Source organism: Falco biarmicus, chromosome 2 (genome assembly GCF_023638135.1).
Source record: "Falco biarmicus isolate bFalBia1 chromosome 2, bFalBia1.pri, whole genome shotgun sequence".
Lineage (NCBI taxonomy): Eukaryota > Metazoa > Chordata > Aves > Falconiformes > Falconidae > Falco > Falco biarmicus.
The window spans coordinates 115,150,802-115,168,511 of NC_079289.1; the positions used below are offsets into that span (position 1 = coordinate 115,150,802).

General features: G+C 42.1%; 1 protein-coding gene across 2 annotated transcripts in view; it reads right to left on the reverse strand.

The window, feature by feature from the left end:
- EPHA6 (EPH receptor A6) overlaps positions 1 to 17,710 on the reverse strand; it is a 513,578-nt gene that overhangs the window by 4,397 nt on the left and 491,471 nt on the right. For both annotated transcript variants that reach the window (XM_056329721.1, XM_056329720.1), the window contains 2 exons: positions 12,263 to 12,412; positions 1,750 to 1,943 (listed from right to left, as the gene is read on the reverse strand). In XM_056329721.1, the coding sequence (XP_056185696.1) occupies positions 1,750 to 1,943; positions 12,263 to 12,412 (344 nt within the window). The remainder of the gene's footprint in view (positions 1 to 1,749; positions 1,944 to 12,262; positions 12,413 to 17,710) is intronic.

Here is a 17,710-nt window from a genome sequence, read left to right on the forward strand (position 1 = left end):
AAATATAACTGAAGGAGCTAATTTAGTCACATTTCTGGTTCAGTTCTTTTCCCTAATATTATCACAACTGAAGTTGAAAGATGGGCAGGGAAAAAAAGAAATCCAATTTTGGGGCATATATTTCCAGTCTTCTGAAGTGTACCACACTGGTGAGGGCTCACAACTTTGTACATTTTGTGTAGAGAAACTGTAGGAACAGAATGCAGAAAAAACACATTGCTGTTTATAAAAGCTTTATGATAGCCTTTAGGAGAAAGATATAATTTATTTAAAATGAAAATTTAGACAGAAAAAGCCAGCCAACATTAACTGATGGAACATGACTTACGTGTAATGTAGAAAGCAACACAACTTATTATCTTAACATACTGAGTTTCAACACCACATATTCAAATACACTAAACAAACTGATTGTCATTCCTATTATCAAAATGATTGGAAGAAAAACTGAAAGACAGGAGAACACTATTAAGTAGAAACCACAGTTAAAGACCTTCCAAGGTCCTTTCCAACCTGAATTATTCCATGATTGTACAATTCCATAGAATAACTGCTGACCTCGTAAGTTAATAGTACACAGTAATCATGCAGATTGACTGCATCAAGCATTCCCAAATGAACGGAAAAACTTTTCCAAGCAGACAAGCTTGGTCAGAGCTTGACTGCAAGAAAACAGGCTTAAGTTTTTAGATCTTAACTAATGTTTTAAAATAAGAAAAGATAAAAATGCATCACTCTGATGTTAAATAAAGTGACCCAAGTACAAGTAGCAAGTCATATCTATATTTATATGTGAATACACACAGAGGCCACTAACTAGTGGATGGGCGTTAAATCCACTAACTTGTAGTAGATGAAATGGCTGTAGCCCTAATTGTAGGTTTTCCCAGTAATCTCTCCATTCAGACTCAGTCTTTGCCTTGTTGCTCAGCCCTTCCCAAAAAAACATACACTCCCCCTCTTAACCCACTGAGGTTCTCAGCAAGACCCACGTGGGTCTTGAGAACCCCTTATAAACCCGGAGGGCCTCCATGAAAACACCTTTATCTTAAGGTGAATTTCAGCTAATGAAGAGACCGAGGCCACCTGCACCTTCACTGATTTCAGCTAGTATCCAGGGTGAGCTTGGATCACTAAGCCTACAAACATTGACAAATCCTTCCACCAGAGCTTTACTTCTCCTGTGACTGCATTCATTTCTGTAATATCATTAATGCAAAAAACTTTGGGCAATGCCATCAAGAATTTTTTTGTAGGATGGTAATAACATAATCTCTTATTTGGTCACTGTTGTCATTCTTCTGCAGACAAATAAAGATCTAACAAGCTAAGACAACTTTCTGCAGGAAATTACTCCAAGGCAGTTCAGAAATTGCTTGAGCACTGTCAGATGGAGACACAGGCTGTTGAATAGAGAAAATAAATTACAAAGAGAAAACAAGCACATAGGAGATGCACAAAAAAAAAAAAAAAGGAACAAAGATTCACAAAGATTAAGGATAGATAACGCACAAACAGAACTCAGACAAAAAAATTAAAAAAAGAAAAATGCTTAATATAATCTGCATGATTTGAGAGAAAAAATCCTTCTACAGCAGTGTATTGACAATAAAGCAAACATCAAAAGGGAGTTAAAGTTATTTGAATCCCCGTAATTTTGTGAATTCAGACCTTTGTGCCTCTCTCTAAAACATCTAGCAACAGCCACCATCTGTTATACCAAAAAATAAGTACCCAAAAGAGTCTTACACAAGTACGTCCTCCACTAGCGTATGAAGGGTGCTCGGATTGCGGATCAGTTTGTCTAGGAAGCTGACGATGTCACTAAATTTTGGACGGTGGTTCCTCTCCTTTTGCCAGCAGTGAAGCATTAGTTGGTGAAGAGAAGCTGGGCAGCCCATGGGAGCTGGAAGCCTGTAGCCTTCTTCAATAGACAGTATAACCTAAAGAAATACCATGCATATGATTACTGGGCATTGGAGTTAAATGTCAAAAGGCAGCTTAAAGTTGACAATTAGAAACCAGTAATAACAATTAACGGCACAGCCACCCTCACTTTATACATTGCTGGGGCTTCACTCAGGGAATTGGGACTGGCAGGAGTGTGACCAGAGCAGACACCAAGTATTTTGTAGGCATGTGAAACATGGCAGGCGCTTCTTTAGGCTTTCTGGCCACCTTCTTCAAACGGCCAAGAAAAGAGGAGGGGAGGAAAGGACTAGTATCACTATCTTTTTCACCCACTTCAGGTTGATGTTGTACTGAATGGGGTCACAGGGCCACAAACTAGCCTTGGATGGCCACTGCATGCGGGGATGCTCTAATGTTTGCATCCTGACAAAGTGTTACCGTGTGGCAGTGTCACAGTACAGTCAAGCACTACAAATGCACATTGCAGCGCCTGGTGAATTTACCTGGTGATATTATGTTTCTGCTGATTGTTAAGAGTACGATTAATTCAGGCACTGTCCCGCACACTGAGTTACAGCGAAGCACAACATTATTTTGCACAGCCTCTCTCAGAAATCTGGATGTCCAAGCTGTTTATGACTAAACGAAAGTTAACAAAATTACGGTGTTGTCATATACCCTAAAGTGAGTACAACTTCCAGATTCAGCAGATGTGGAAAATGTGTTTGGTCAGGATTTGGAAAGAGACAGAACTGATGTCACAGGTAAATCACACGCATGAAAAATTACATTTGATCAGAGCTGGAGAGAGGCTTGTTTTTAGTAAGTAACAAAAAACATTGGCTGAAAAGGACATTAGCAGCCCTGGATGACAGGAGCTAGCAAAAGTAGGTAAGGTCCATGAAAAGCTGGCTGGATTAATTCTATGCAAGATTAAAAAATGAGGAAAAAAACCTAGGTTCTGCAATGTGTAGTGGTGGCAATGGGGGGTCATAACATAGGATTTCTTGTATATAAAAGCATGGAAAGATAGTGAGTGGTTGATCAAAAAACAAAGCTAGGAAAAAGACAAACCCTACCACACACATAACCCTTCCCCATAAAAATCCAATCCATGCTAAATGTCCTCTAAAATACAAATGATTGAACACAATATTTATAATAACACGGTGCACTTATGAGAAACATACCTAATGCATTTATACCTGCTCTGCTTTAAGGAGACATTTATCATTTTCACACAGATGTATGTACATGCTGCAGACGTACTAATGCAGCTGGAAGGAGGTACATTGAACTGTTTACAGCAAATCAATGTTTTATAGCACTGGCTGTAGCTTCATTATAGTCAATCTTACTATCCTGGAGTATATCCTCATTCTCTTTTTGAATTTTGAATTAATGTTGTTGGCTCTGCTTAGCAATGCCTAATGCTTATGCTGCAAACATTATGCAAATAAATAAGAGTAATGAAGCTATGTTAGGACCTTAGCTCCCCTTCATGGCATGGTAGAAAATGGAACAAGACTCTTGTAGCTGTACGCAGCTGGGTGTCTGAGTTTTATAAAATGAGGTGACTTGGTCCTACAATGTGTATCCCTCCTGTATCCTGGCAAAAACTCCTATGCATGAAAAACAAGCGTTTGCAGCACAGCAGGGAATTGGTTTTGCATGGGGTAAGTTTAAAATCCATCAGCAACAGCACAGGGAAGTACAGGCTACTCCGAAGGCAGCATTACTTGCCACTGGGATATCTGAATTTTATGCCCCTGTGAGTATTGACAGATCACATACTGCAGCCGGGACTGGCTGCACACACACAGCAGTGGTGCCTAGCAGTAAATAATATATCAGTATGTTAATCCTTCCACCTGCCTTTCCGGCTACTTGTTTATCTCCCTGGGATTTCCTTCAACAGGCCAAAATCCGGGTTGCTGAAATGGCTGCTATAGGAAAAAATACCATCAGGCTGCCAGGGAAAAATTTCCTCCAGAGCCTTGCCTCCTAACGATGAATCTGCCCCCCTGATCGCTCCTGTTACAGACTCAGGATGGGTGAGAAATTCAGCTCCACGTGCATGAAATTTTATTTATGAAACTGTCAAACCTCATGCGTCTCAAGCAGTTTGTGGAAAGTGGCTTCACAAAACGTAGGGACTGGTTACGGTGTGGGGTATAGCTTAGGTGACACTTGTCACTGATGAGGCAATCCCCAGAACTGCAGCTATCATCGTCTTTACATTTAACTGTACCTGTGGCAAATGATGACTTTGTGAAATGTATTTTGTTTTTAAAGCAAAGGGAAAGCTTCTCTACTTTGATGAGATGTAGAACATTTGCTCGACACAACAATAGAGAGCTGATGAGGTTTTTTTCTGAAATAATTTATTCAGGAAAAAACCCCCAAAGCAACCACAATTTTCCAGACATTATATTTTCTCTGACACATTCTATTTTACAATATCTTTGAAAAATAAGTTACAGTGCATTTTGTTTCCTGTCTTCTTTAAAAGGAACATTTCAGTATGAAGAGAAATGCCAGCTGGTACTGGGATAATTATAATTTCTCATTAATATCAGCACATTTATAAATAAACTGCAAATATCGCCTCATTAGTATCCCTTGTGAGGCAAGTATTATTTTCAGAGTCTAAGAAGCAAGAGTAAAGATGTGATAAGTGTCTAATACTGCAATGGGAATCAAGTCTCAAAGGAAGAATTAGAGCTTTTTAGTTCCTAATTTATTTATATATTTATTTCAGCTCCCACTTTGCTACTTGCATAGCACCTATCTCTGAACAGCAGAATTAGATATCCATATACCTAAAAGGGAAGAAGTATTACATTTTTCTTGGCAATACAAAATTATATCTTATATAATACATAAAGATTATACACGTTAACATCTTTTAAATGCCTTTTCCCTTGCCAGTTTAAGGTTGAAGAAGCACCACATTAATCGTGAAATGGTCTAAACATCTCTATCTACAAGAAGGATATAGCAACAGCTCTAGCAATCGGCGTAACTCCTTGCACCTTGGCAAATCAATGTCCCATCTATTTCAGCCTGAAGGAACAGTAACATCAGTTTAGGTTCTACACAAACGAAGCCCTGAGTCTGCTAACAAAAAAAACCTGATTACTGCTCTCTAGTTCTGGTCTCCTGATGAACACTTGATGGGTGTCAAAAGGAGGAAAATATGCGTGTGTTCTGTGCTGCCATCAAACGCTGAGAAAAAGGCTGTAGTTTCTTTTTGGCGATGAGTATGTTTAAAACTCATTAGAAGGTCTTGTGGGTCAGCATTAAGGTGAATAAAGTGGGCAGGGTGTATTTTTACAACTAATGCTTTTTGGCAAGTAAGAATATAAGCTGTAAGGGAAAGGGAATATTTTTTACAGTTAACATAGATAACTTTCCATGTTTTTTATTTTTATAAAGGGCACCATTCTTTTTATCTATTTTTGTAGACAGATGATATGTAACACTGGACACTGTTAAATACATTTTATCATTTTTGTTTGATGTTAGATGTAGCTGTAAAGGTTGAAGACAGGGTTAATATTAAATATTAATTATGATACCAAAATTTTATGTATGTTTACTTTCAAAATAATTTGAAATTGGCAAAAATGGCATCGGAAAATTAAGCTGTAATCTTTCTGATAGTTTCATTATTAGCAGTAACAGATTTTTGCTTTCCAAAGTTAACTGACAGATTTTTTAATGAGACTGAGACAGACAAAAGTCCAGGGGGACGTTGTCCCTGTGTCCTGCTGTCATCTGAAAAATCTACCAGGAGGGAAAGGCAGCTGCTCATGCCTCATGGTACAGAGCCAATCCCAGGTGCCTGCCAAGTGTTTTGATATCTGTGGGTTGAAAGAACTATATTATAGTAAGGTGTTTTTTTTACTATTACAAGAAACCTTCATAAATGTAAGGACTTTGTTTGCTAGTAGATTTCTTGCATATTGATTACAATCTATTAAATATATATATATATATTTTAATACTCTAGTTCTGCAACATGCACTGATTTATACAGTGGCCTCTAACAGGTGTCCCAGTAGACTTCACTCACAGCTGTTCTACAAACCAAATGCACGGAATATAAATCTTCCTTCCCTCACTTGAGCATTAGCAAGCCAGGCTCTTAGCACAATCTGTTCATCAGTACACTACTTTCCTTGGAAAGTTCAATATCTTAGCTAATGTTTATTAATTAAGCAATAAGACACGACAGACTGTGCAGCAGCCCTAATTAATGGACACCTCTGGTGCCTGCCGCACATCTAAGAAGTGCATTAATCAGCACCAACACAGGTCGGAAGTGACTTGCCACAATAATAAAATGGTTATTTACTTAAACAAGAACATTTCTCAAAGTTAACAACATTTTTAAACCTCTACATTATACCACGTACAGTAAATAAATAAATAAAAAAATAATCATGAGAGGCATTTTCAAACCTGGTTGCCTAAAGGTCAGCTTCCAAATCCCTGCTTAGGAATATAAATAGAGGATGCTAGATTTGCAGAGGTGTTCGGTCTCTCTGGCTTGCGCTGACCTGACAGGTACTTGTGAACAGCGCTAGTCTCTGAAAACCAGACTGGGTTTATTTAGGTGGCTGGTATCCGTTTAACACTTCTCATCGCATCGGCTTGGGCTGTGTGCTGCCTGTGCTGGCTCCTTGTGATTCGATTGCTGTGAGTGAGGGGTCAGACAAGAGACCCTCGGTAGACTTAGCTCAGCCCTACTCTTGAGCCAACTGACCGCAAGGTGTGCTGACATGGCAAATACCCGCACCAGACAGCCGTGACCTTGCCTCTCCCAGCATCGCCTCCCTTTGGGTAGGGCTGGGTGTATCGTTGGCTTCAATGTTATGCATGTAAGCAATGAGCATGTAACTGGCAGCCGCTCAAAACGTCACTCAGCCATGGTCTAGAAAAGTGAATTAATTTCCCAAAGTTGTTTAATTAGAAAAGCAATTTGTAAGATGAAATGCAAAAAAACCCCCAACAAACAAAACCCCAAAACCTTGCTCTGTGGAATTTATACTCTGAAAACTTTTGGTACTTCACAAAAACCCACCCAGTTCAATAAATATTTTATCACTAGCTAGAGAAGACCTTTATTATGATCAAAACACGGTAAGCGTTGTTCTGTTAACGTCGCCAGACATTTTGTTCTTGCAGAACCCCTGACTACTTATGTAAGACCTTATTAACTGTTGTTTGCATAATGTGTCTTTTATGAATCTTTTTAGTGCGTGCCCCTCTCCGTTACCTTCCCTGCCACATGTACAGTGTCACTGACTTTTGGGAAGGTCCTATTATTTCTGCAAAATAAGCTTATGTGAATTCAGGGTAATTTACTGTACTAAAAGGAATGTCCTGATACCCAGCAAAGTAAGCTTTACAATACGTCTAATAACTTGAAATTTCCCCATGACATTTAGAGTCACTGAACATATTTAAAAGGTCACAGGTGCTCACTGTTAACATTTTGGCACTGAAAGCCTGTGGGTAAGGCTCCAGGGAAAAAGAGTCCTTTGTGCTGTGCCTTGCTGAACTGCAGAGAAAGCCCCCCCTCCCCTGCCCGTCAGCATCGTTAGCGTTAGCAGCATCCATAGGGCCCACATCATTATTCTGTATTAGCAGATAGCTCCACTTTGGATGTAGGAGTAATTAAGTGTGGCTGTCTTCATGCTGTAGCAGATTATTTAACATACTCTAAATGGAGGGGTGGCTTTATGAATCCTCACTGCTGGCGTGGCCTCAAATAGGTACGGTGTAGGGTCTGATAGGGGGGAAGAGGACGGGCTGAAGCCAGCCTCAAACAAAGGGAGAGGCAGCTGGAATGAAGGTCTGGGTTGTGCACTGCTCTCACCTGGCAACTTGAATTCTATGTGAGGGTCCCACCAGCCCTTCAAACCCTCTTCCCAGGAGGTGAATAGTGGGGCCGAATGGACGTGATAGAAAGCCTCTGTCTCCTCCCATTCCCAGTTAGTGGTAGTTAGCACTGGGAGAGTCAAGAGGTGGTCTGGTGGCAGAGCTGGTGTGAGGAGAAGGGTTATGATTACAGAGGTAAAAAGAGATGACGGCAGTTGGGCTCCTCATAGAGAGTTGACACAACACCAGGTGAAATCACTCACAACTGGAAGAAAGACTGGAATTCCCCATGATGGAGCACAAGATCCTGTGACCGTGGGACATGATGGTTGAGGTGGGCTGACCCTGGCCGGACGCCAGGTGCCCACCAGTCGCTGCCCTCCTCAGCTGGGCAGGGGAGAGAAAATACAGTGACAGGCTCCTGGGTCGGGGTGAGGGCAGGGTAGGGGTCAGTCACCAGTTACCAGCATGGGCAGCACAGATTTGAAGAAAAATTAATGTAATTTTTTACCAATCAAATCAGAGTAGGCTAATGAGAAATAAAACTAAATCTTACAGACACCTTCCCCCCACCCTCCCATCCTCCCGGGCCCACCCTCACCCCCGGTGTCTCTCCCCCTCCCCCCAGCAGCGCCGGGCCGGGCCGGGGCTGGGGTCAGTCCCTCACAGCTGTCCCTGCCGCCCCTGCCCCCCATGGGGAGGCTCCTCGCCCCCTGCCCCTGCCCCAGCCCGGGGCCCTGCCAGGGCGCAGCCCCCCAGGCCCAGCCGGCCCCAGGGGGGTCCCCGCGGGGTCCCCAGCCCGGGCTCCTCTCCCCGCGGGGCCACGGGCCCTGCCAGGAGCTGCCCCAGCGCCGCTGCCCGCGGGTCACAGCCCCCTGCAGGCACCCCCTGCCCCGGGGGGGTCCTGCCCGGGCTGCGGGGGGGAGCTGCTCCCCCGGGGGCTCCATGGGCTGGGGGCACAGCCCGCCTGGCCGGGGGCTTCTCCAGGGGCTGCCGGGGGGGCTCTGCTGCGGCGCCTGGAGCCCCCCGGCCTCCTGCCCCGGCCTGGGGGGCTGCGGGGCTGGGGCTCTCGCACGGCCTCACCCCGTGCTTTGGCTGAAATTGCTGTCGCAGAGCACTTTTTTCCCCTGTCTAAATGCACTGTCCCCGAGGTGCTGCCTCCATCGCTGCTGGGCTCGGCCTTGGCCAGTGTTGGGCCCGTCTGGGAGCCGATGGCGTTGGCTCCATCAGACACGGGGAAAGCTCCTGGCAGCTTCTCACAGAAGCCGCCCCTGTGGCCCCCCACTACCAAAACTTTGCCACACAAACCCTACACAATGATACAGCAAAAAAGCATCTCTTTCCCTCCCACCTCCTTGGACTGCAGTCAGTGCCAGCTGCCCGTCACCCACAGCTAGATAAGCCATGTGGCAAGGTGAGGGGCAGGAGCAGAGTTACAGAGAGATGCCATTGCAGCTGGAAGCACTGGCACCGAACAGAATCCAGGCACCACGGTAGGGCTGGCTTCGTTCTGAAGTGTCCCTGGCTTCACGGGCTTCTTTCATCTCTTAAAAACACCAGCCATGAATGCGGTGCTGCAGAGGGAACGGAGAAATGAAATACCAACTATACAGTGAGGAAAACCAGGCAAAAGAGCACTGCCCATGATATGCTCAGGGGATGTGCCAGGGCCAACCGCAGAAAGGACTGTGAGCCGATGCTGCATTTATGACAGTGCAGTCCCTCAATCAGGCAGTGCTAATGGGGGTGGGATGGAAAAAGAAACTGCCCAGTGAGCCTTGCTTGTCAAGGCATGCGTGGACATTGTACTTACAGCTCAGAGGGCGTTGAGTGGACAAGTTTGTGCTCCGTTGGGGCACAAACTGAAAAACATGGAATTCCATCAAAACATAAGAAAATGCTTTTCTATTGTGCATGTGACCGAGCAGTGGCACAGGCTGCCCAGAGAGGCTGTAGGGTCTCCATCCTTGGAGATGTTCAAAACCTGATCGGAGACGGCTCTGAGCGAACTGCTTTAATTGACCCTGCTCGAGCAGGGGGACTGAACTAGACAATCTTAAAAGCTCCCTCAACCTCAGCAGTTGTGTGATTCTGTGATTTGCTGATACCTTTTCCCCAGTTTCTTGTTCTGTTCTGTCTCCCGTTAAATGAAGGCTCCCAGTGAAACTAACCGTTGCATCTTTTAGTTTGGGAAGGCAGAAAACTTGAGGCTATATGTGCATTTTGATACCAAGTACATTCCGTACAGTGCAGAGTAATCAGGTTTTGCGACAGCATGGTAATGATGAAGGGGCTGATATTGCCATGGCTGTGTTCAGCTTTGCCTCTGAACAGAAAATTAGCTCAAGAATAGCACCCTCTGCTATTGCAAGGCTGAAGCGATGTCCCAGCTCCTTAGCAATCAGCTCCTAAATCACCACAACTCACAATGTGGCTTTTTTAAGGAAAGCAATGGCAGTTTTGCCTTAAATTGGTGCTTGTAAGCTGTGGCAGTTCAGGAGCTGGTAAATGGCTCTCAGTTCAGTCAAGGTACTGAGGATCAGGTACTCATATTTTTAGCTGGAATCTGCTTTTTCATTCTTTTTGGTTAACTTTGAACCCATCGGCTCACTTAAAGAAGTTGTGTAAGACTCAGAAGCTGGGCAGAGGCATAAAGTTGCTGTAGGACAGAGACTTAAATATATGAGAAATCTATACACGGATGATTTCACACTGTGACCTAGGGGAAAAATAGCCTTAATTCAGTTGTCTAAGCTTAGGTGTCAAATTTTAGACTCCCTAGGGTATCCTGCCTGGCCTTTAGTTGTTGTTCCAGAAGGTCTCAGGTCTCCTGCATGTCCTGTGTCAGCCGCACGTGGAGATCTTTGTTACTCTAGGGCATCTCAGATGCCAACAGATTGCTACCTGTGGGAAACAGAATTGAGCCTACTGGGTTTACCTGCTTATTTCGCAGTAGATCCACGATGTGTTTATAGTTCAGATAGTATCAAAATAACGTTCCCACTGAAGAGAAAAGGTCTATCTCAGCTGAGTGGTTGCTTGTTTCTTTCAGCTGGGCAACCAGCCACCACTGCCTTGGTCAATCAACATAAATGTAGCTCAAAAGTAGGCACAGCATGAACCGTACCATACCTGGTGGTAATTAAGGAGCAGCAGGGAGGTGGGTTGCTGGCAGGTGGATGTGTGGAGAGGGGATGGAAGCCGTAGCATTGTCAGGGGAGAACGATCTACAGGACAGCTGGTTTAATTTCAAAGGGTAGACTCAGAAGAGAAATGCTGGAGAGAAGTAAGATTATAGCACTGGTGAGGCTGTAGAGTACAAAACCAAAGGAAATAAGGCTTTACTAGTTCTGCTGGTCTTTTCTGTTTTGGGTGGGTTTGCTTGGCTTTTTTTTTCCTTTTCTTTCTGAAACACTCTGAAATGATGTTTTTTTAATGAAAAGCTCTCTCAGATCCTTATCCCCAAATGACTGATCAGCCTTAACAAGCAACCAGACTTGAACAGCTGAATACCTTAGCAACAATATAAAACCAGCCATCTGGGAAAAGTCGTGTCAGCTCTTCAGAACCAATGCAGAGGTATTCTAGGCACATATATGAGAGAGGTTAAGATGGGCTGGCTGATATTCTGCATTTTGACACAGAGATTGATGGCTGGTGTGAAGAATGAGTATACCAGTTTGAGCTGTCATGGGGATCCATCAAATGAGAATTACTGAAAATTTAAACTGTGGTGAAGAAAAAAAACATTTCCCCTTTCCCACTCTTCATTTTCTAGAACAATTTTACTAAAAGCAAACGTGTTGTTTTTTTTTTTTTAATTGGGAAAGCTCACTTGGCCACATCTTTTGCAGAAAGAAGTCAGAGGAAAACATAACTTTGTTATGAGGGAGGATTATTGTCCTGCACTGCGGTTAAGCCTGTATGTAGTTTTTAAGGTAAATAGAATGCATTTAATTCTCAGAAAGGAGAATTGGCAAATACATTTCTCATGGCAGCTTAACTCTTCTAGAATTTAACCATGTATGCCCATTGAAGGGTACTGTCAGGCTGTACTGGAGATAATGGGCCAAATTCATCATCAGAATAGTTCCAGTATTCCCTCAAGTTTTGCTGTACAGCTTAACTGAGAACTGCATCAACTTGCATATCTGATGCAGATTCCCAAGGATTTGGATGAAAGCCCCGTATAGCCAGCATTAGAACCTGGAAAGCTGCTGTGACTCTTTGTAATAAGTTTTTAATCCTTGGGAGGAAGCCAGTCAAGGTTTTGGTTATAGAGGGTCAAGTCTTCAGGCTGCATAAATTAACTGTCCCATGGAAGCTGACAGAGTTATGCTGATTTAAATAAGTTGAAGTTCCAGCGTAGGAAGTGAATAAGAAAGCAAAGCGGGGCAGGGATTGACAATCATTTTCAAGGAACATTTCAACAGCTGGCAGATTAGTCACAGGCGGTACTTACATCCTGGTTGGACATCTCCCAGTATGGCCGTTCACCGTAGGACATCACCTCCCACATTACAATCCCATAGCTCCACGCGTCGCTTGCCGAAGAGAACTTCCGGTAAGCTATAGCTTCAGGAGCGGTCCACCTTATGGGGATTTTTCCACCCTGGAAAATATGTTGAGAACTTGTCAATATGACTGGAATACTGAATAGCACATGTTTAAAAGAACAGAAGAAAAATATATCCTGGATGCTGACATTCGACATTCTGTCAATTTGCTGCAAGTGGGAAGGAAGAAATATACCTTTTTAAGAATGTGATAAAAAATTGCTTTTATTTGTGGTCTAATTCACAAAAAACAGCACTCTGTGACAGCAAAACTCAGTTCAAAGAACAGAAAGCATTTTATATGATTCATGTTTGCTCAGTCATATAATCAGTCAGAACATGCCTTTTGATTGAAAACATCCCAAGCCTGAAATTCCTTCTGCATTGACTTATAAAGTCTTTTTTCCTTAAATGAAACAGAAGCATCTGTTGCAAAATGGCACACCAAAAGCACTTAATGAAACTATATAATCAGAAAGGAAACTATAGGCTTCCTATTATTCTTTACTTTTGATAGTATCTTTTATTTTTTGTTGTGTCATTTAAATATCCAGGTAAATAGCAAACCAAGTGTGTTTCTAATAGGCGTTGCTGTAGGATACTGAATAGAATAGTTTCATTCTTCGGCTTTCGAATCCAAGTGCTACCACAAAAAAAAAAAAAAAAAAGGAAAAAAAAAGGTCAGAATTCAATCAACAAACCTGACTTACTCTTCACCAGACCACAGGATGCAGAGCTTTTCTCTGACATTAGTAATTTAAACCATTGAAGCTCTTCTATTCTCCCATAAATAGTTCATGTATGAAAACTACTTTTCCATTTGAAAATGAAGTATTTCTTCTCCAGATACATTTATCTTTTCAAAAGTATATGTCTTTATTTTCAAAAGTGTACGTTTGTTATCATTTTCCACTTAACTCTTTTAAGTCAAGAGCGAGCAGTGTCCTTCAGGTGCCACTAGATGGTAGGAGGAGGCAGCCAATAGAGCTGAGCTCACTTGGTTCCTTTCAACAAGCAGTAATGGATTGTGCTCAGCGTTTTAATTTTATTTCTGGCAGAAACAAAAGAAGAAATAAAGTAGAACATCCGTTTGGCAATTGAAGAGAAGCCGCAGTTAAAAACAAGTATGTAAATCTCTGTTAATTTGCTTTGAATACATAAAAAATTGTCTGCAAGTTGTTGAGGCCTGACTTCAACTGACTGAGATGTTTATTCTACCAAAAAAGTGTTCAGAAGCAAAGCTCTGTGTCTGTGGTGATGTGCCAGTAAGCTAATTTCTCACTACTGAGTCTCACCTGCTGATGAAAAATGTAGGGTTAACATTTACGTTGTATGATGGTTATGACAGTAGCCAAGATGTCCTTTGTATGATGTGATGTTCCTTTTTTTTTTTTTTCTTTTTTTTTTTTTTTCCCCTCCAGCTGCTTTTTTAAAGCCTTTGCTTGCTTGGTTGTGGTTGAAGTCAGTGGAAAACCACTTACTGGTTTTAGCTGAAGTAAAGGTAATACTTTATTTTGTATTTTTGCCCGAGTACCTCCCCTGCCCCCTTTTCTTATTCCAATAACCTGGTGGTCAGATCACTCCTCTGTCAGAGATGTCAGAAATGTAAAGGACTTTACACCCCACCCGCTGGCATCTCTAAGCTTGCCCTCGCCAGCACTGCAGGCTGTGATGCTCTCCGTCCCTCCCTGGTACAGCCGGTCCACTTGGGAAGCAACTACAAATGCTTCTGGGTATGAGACTGAAGAAACAGCGTGACAAAGGAGGCTTGTGCTAAGACATTCTCCAAGGAAAGACCAGTCTAATTTCTTGTCTCTTCCCCAGGAAACAGTTAATACGTCTAAACAAGTTGGGTAAGAGCATGTGGTGCTTGATCTCGTGGTCTGGTTGCAGTGGTGCTTTGGTGGATATGTGGATGCAGGTGTCCTGAGGCAGTGGTAGATTTAGATATTCTGTGCCCCAAATGTACACTGCACACTGGGCTGTCCAACCAGGCCACATCCAAAGGATGTGTCTTCTGAGAAACAGGCACTTTGGGGTCTAACTCCAGAGTATAGTTCAAAATATCTCCTCACACCAGAGTTACGGGCCTTATCCTTTTAACTGGATTGGGCTTAGTCCTTTATTTTTAAACATTTTATTGCCAAAATGATGTCACTCCATCCTTAGATCCCTGGCTTCTGCAGACTTTTGGGGACAATGTTTTCCTGGCCTAAGTCACAGGGTCATGGTAGGCATTGAACTCCTCCTTTGGACCTGGCCACATGTGCTTTTCGAACAGTAATCAACAGTCCTGGTGATCTGTGTCACAACAGACACCGTCCTGACAACCCTGAGTGCCCTTCCTCATCAGCAGCACCATCGGTCCTGGCTGACAAACGATGTGGAAGGTGAGGGACTTGTTCCATCGCAGGAGTTCATTGCCTGAACCTTGCCGTACCGAGCAACCCCCTTTGATGCCTTTGGCTTTACATCCACTCGAGCGGAGTGCTGCCCCAGCGTTTGAGGGAGGACGAAAAAGAAAAAAGTTCGTATTTTCTTTCCTTATCATGGATCTGAGGAGATGACAGGAAAAAAACTCTACCCGTTTAGATGGCTGTGTTACTTTAAGACTCTATCAAGACAAACTGATGGATCAGCAAATTTGCTATGAGCTAGATTTGTAATTTGAAGAGTTTTATTAATCATTTATTATTGTTTGAATGTTAATGAAAAGTCTTATGTTAATAATTAAATATCTACCTGTAGGGAAAACACAAATCTATACATGAAAATAGAAGGCATTTGGGTATTTACAGATTTTACTTTTAGTGTCTATAACATAATATGGATAACATAACAGGAAAAATATTTTTAAACTGTGTCCTTTTCATAAATCTGATTATGTGTTCCCAAATTATACTCGAAAAAGAGGTCACGTCTTGAGCAGCACTTGCAGCTAGATTTGTGAACAATTGGCTAAATATAAATGAGTTTTAAAGACTCTGATTAGGCTCTACAGCTAGTTTCATGATACAGCTTTACTGACTGATCCCTTTTGGACTGAAACAGTAGTGGCTTATTGAGTGTGAAAATGAGAATGGAGAAAAAGGTCTTAACACAATTCGGGGCAGCTCACGTTCAAGGGTATAAGATGTGTTCAGTGTTGTAAAATAAAATTCTTTTGTGCTGGCTTTAATGAGAAAGTGAAAATTTTTACAATGGATTCATCTGATGTATGAAGATGTTATATTCATAAAAATGTAAATTTCAATACTTAATTATGTCTGCGGAACATCCTTTTATGCAAAAAAGTTGTTTTATATATTTGAAAACATTCAAAAGGCAGGGATTGCAACATGACTACCTTAAGAGACGAATATGAGTGAACAGTAGTAATAGCTGCTCATGCATAATAAAAGAACACATAAGGTTTAGAGTAGCTGAAAATATATTTCCCATTTCTGATTAGAGTAATAAACAGTATTGCTGATATTGGACATGTCTTTTTACGTTTCGATGTAACTGGGAAAACAATAAATGCAATACTATTTACGCAATGCCCCACCTTGGAATTAAGATAATTTATAAGTCATTTACATTTTACTACTGTAGCAATGAAATCTGTCACAGCTGCCTGTGTGAGAGCCCTTATGCAAAGCCGTTTTGCTTCTAGGTTATTCTCTCTCTTTGGGGGATGAGGTGGCGGGGCAGAAGGGGTGTTAGGAACCAAATTGTATTTCTGCCTCATTTCATACATTAATAATGATATCGGTGATAAGCTAATTTTATTCTCACATAGTAAAAGAAGACTAATGCTGCTATCCAAATGATTAGAATTCAGCCTTTTTTTTCCCCAATTGCTGCAAGCTGAATAGTGTCTATCCCCTGATTTTTTTCTTGATTGTAATTTGATAAGCAATTTTACTATGCAGTGTCAAGAGTCCCCTTGGAATTAGAATATTAGGCTCACATTTCTTAGCTTGTTTGGAGATCAGCCCTCAAAATGAAATTTCCCCCCTTGCCCACCCACACCTCCACACACGCTCGCTTTCCCCCCATAGCTGGCAACAGCAGAGCTTGCTGCACGTTTAAGGCAGAGTTGGAACTACATGTTGCAGAATGCCTCATTCTTTACCTCAAGCTGTGCAAGAGAGGGAGACAGTCTTCCCCAAATGCCGTCTCATCTTTGAGCTTGCAAAAAAAAAAAATTGCTTATGAGCTGTTCTGTGAAAAGACCTCGGTGAGGCAACTGATACTGACATTGTATATGGTCCAACAGTGTTTTTGCCATCTCCCATTTGATTTTTTTTTCCATCTTAGACATCTTTTTAAAAACCAGAGCCATTAACAGTTTCTTTAATGAAATATTTAAATATATTTTAAAACTCCAGCAGAATGACGTAATGGCCCATTATTCTACCAAGGTGAAAGTTGAGATGTATCAGCAAGCTCAAAATGCATGATGTGAAAGATGTTCAGAGAGGGCACAGAAGCAAAGAAGGAAGCCTGTTAGATGCCCGGAACTTTTGGCATGCCCTGCTAGCTCCTTAAAGTGAGGCATGACACCTCTGAGAACCTTAGATATAAAACTGAAGGGAAGATGTATGAGCCCCTAATGGATGTGCAAAGACAGTGATAGACGTAAGCAGCCAGAAGCCTCAGGCTGATGGTGCCCCAGAACTGGCAGTGATGTGAAACAATGCCTGTCTCTCCTGAAAAGCCTGTTCTCTATTTTCCTTGAATGACAAACACTGCAGAGGGACTGTCACAGAGCTGGCTGTTTTTACTAAATGATGAGGTTCCAGATGCAGAGACATCTAGAACCGTCTATTTCTAGGACAAAAGGTACCAAACTATGGGCACCACTAGCTTTACCTGGCACGGTAATCCCTATGCATCTGTCAGTTACTATTCCTTTATGTAGGTTGTTACTGAATTGTGCAATAATTTCCCATTAAACAAGTGTAGTATCTGTCTTTTTCTCTACCCCAAATGACAGAGATGGGAGAAAAAGAAGAACTTCAGAGTGAAGAGAGACAAAAGTAATGAGAGAGATTAGTTTTAAATATTGGACATAATTCATCATTCTGTACAAAAGCCTTATGCCACTTTGCTGGAGCGATGCTTTTGTTTGAGCATATGAATCAAATTTTTCATGTGCAAAGTTACAAATAGTCAGAATTTAGCATCCTCAAATCATAATTTAGAACTATTCATTATTATCAAGAGTCTTCTCTAGTGCCTATTGGAATATCAGAGGAACTACATGGCAAGATAACAAAACTGCTCTGAAAAGGCATTTCAGAATTTGTTCTCATTATGCCCAATTCCAGTCAGTTCTACCAGTCTTTCATTTCCCTCAGAACTGAAAT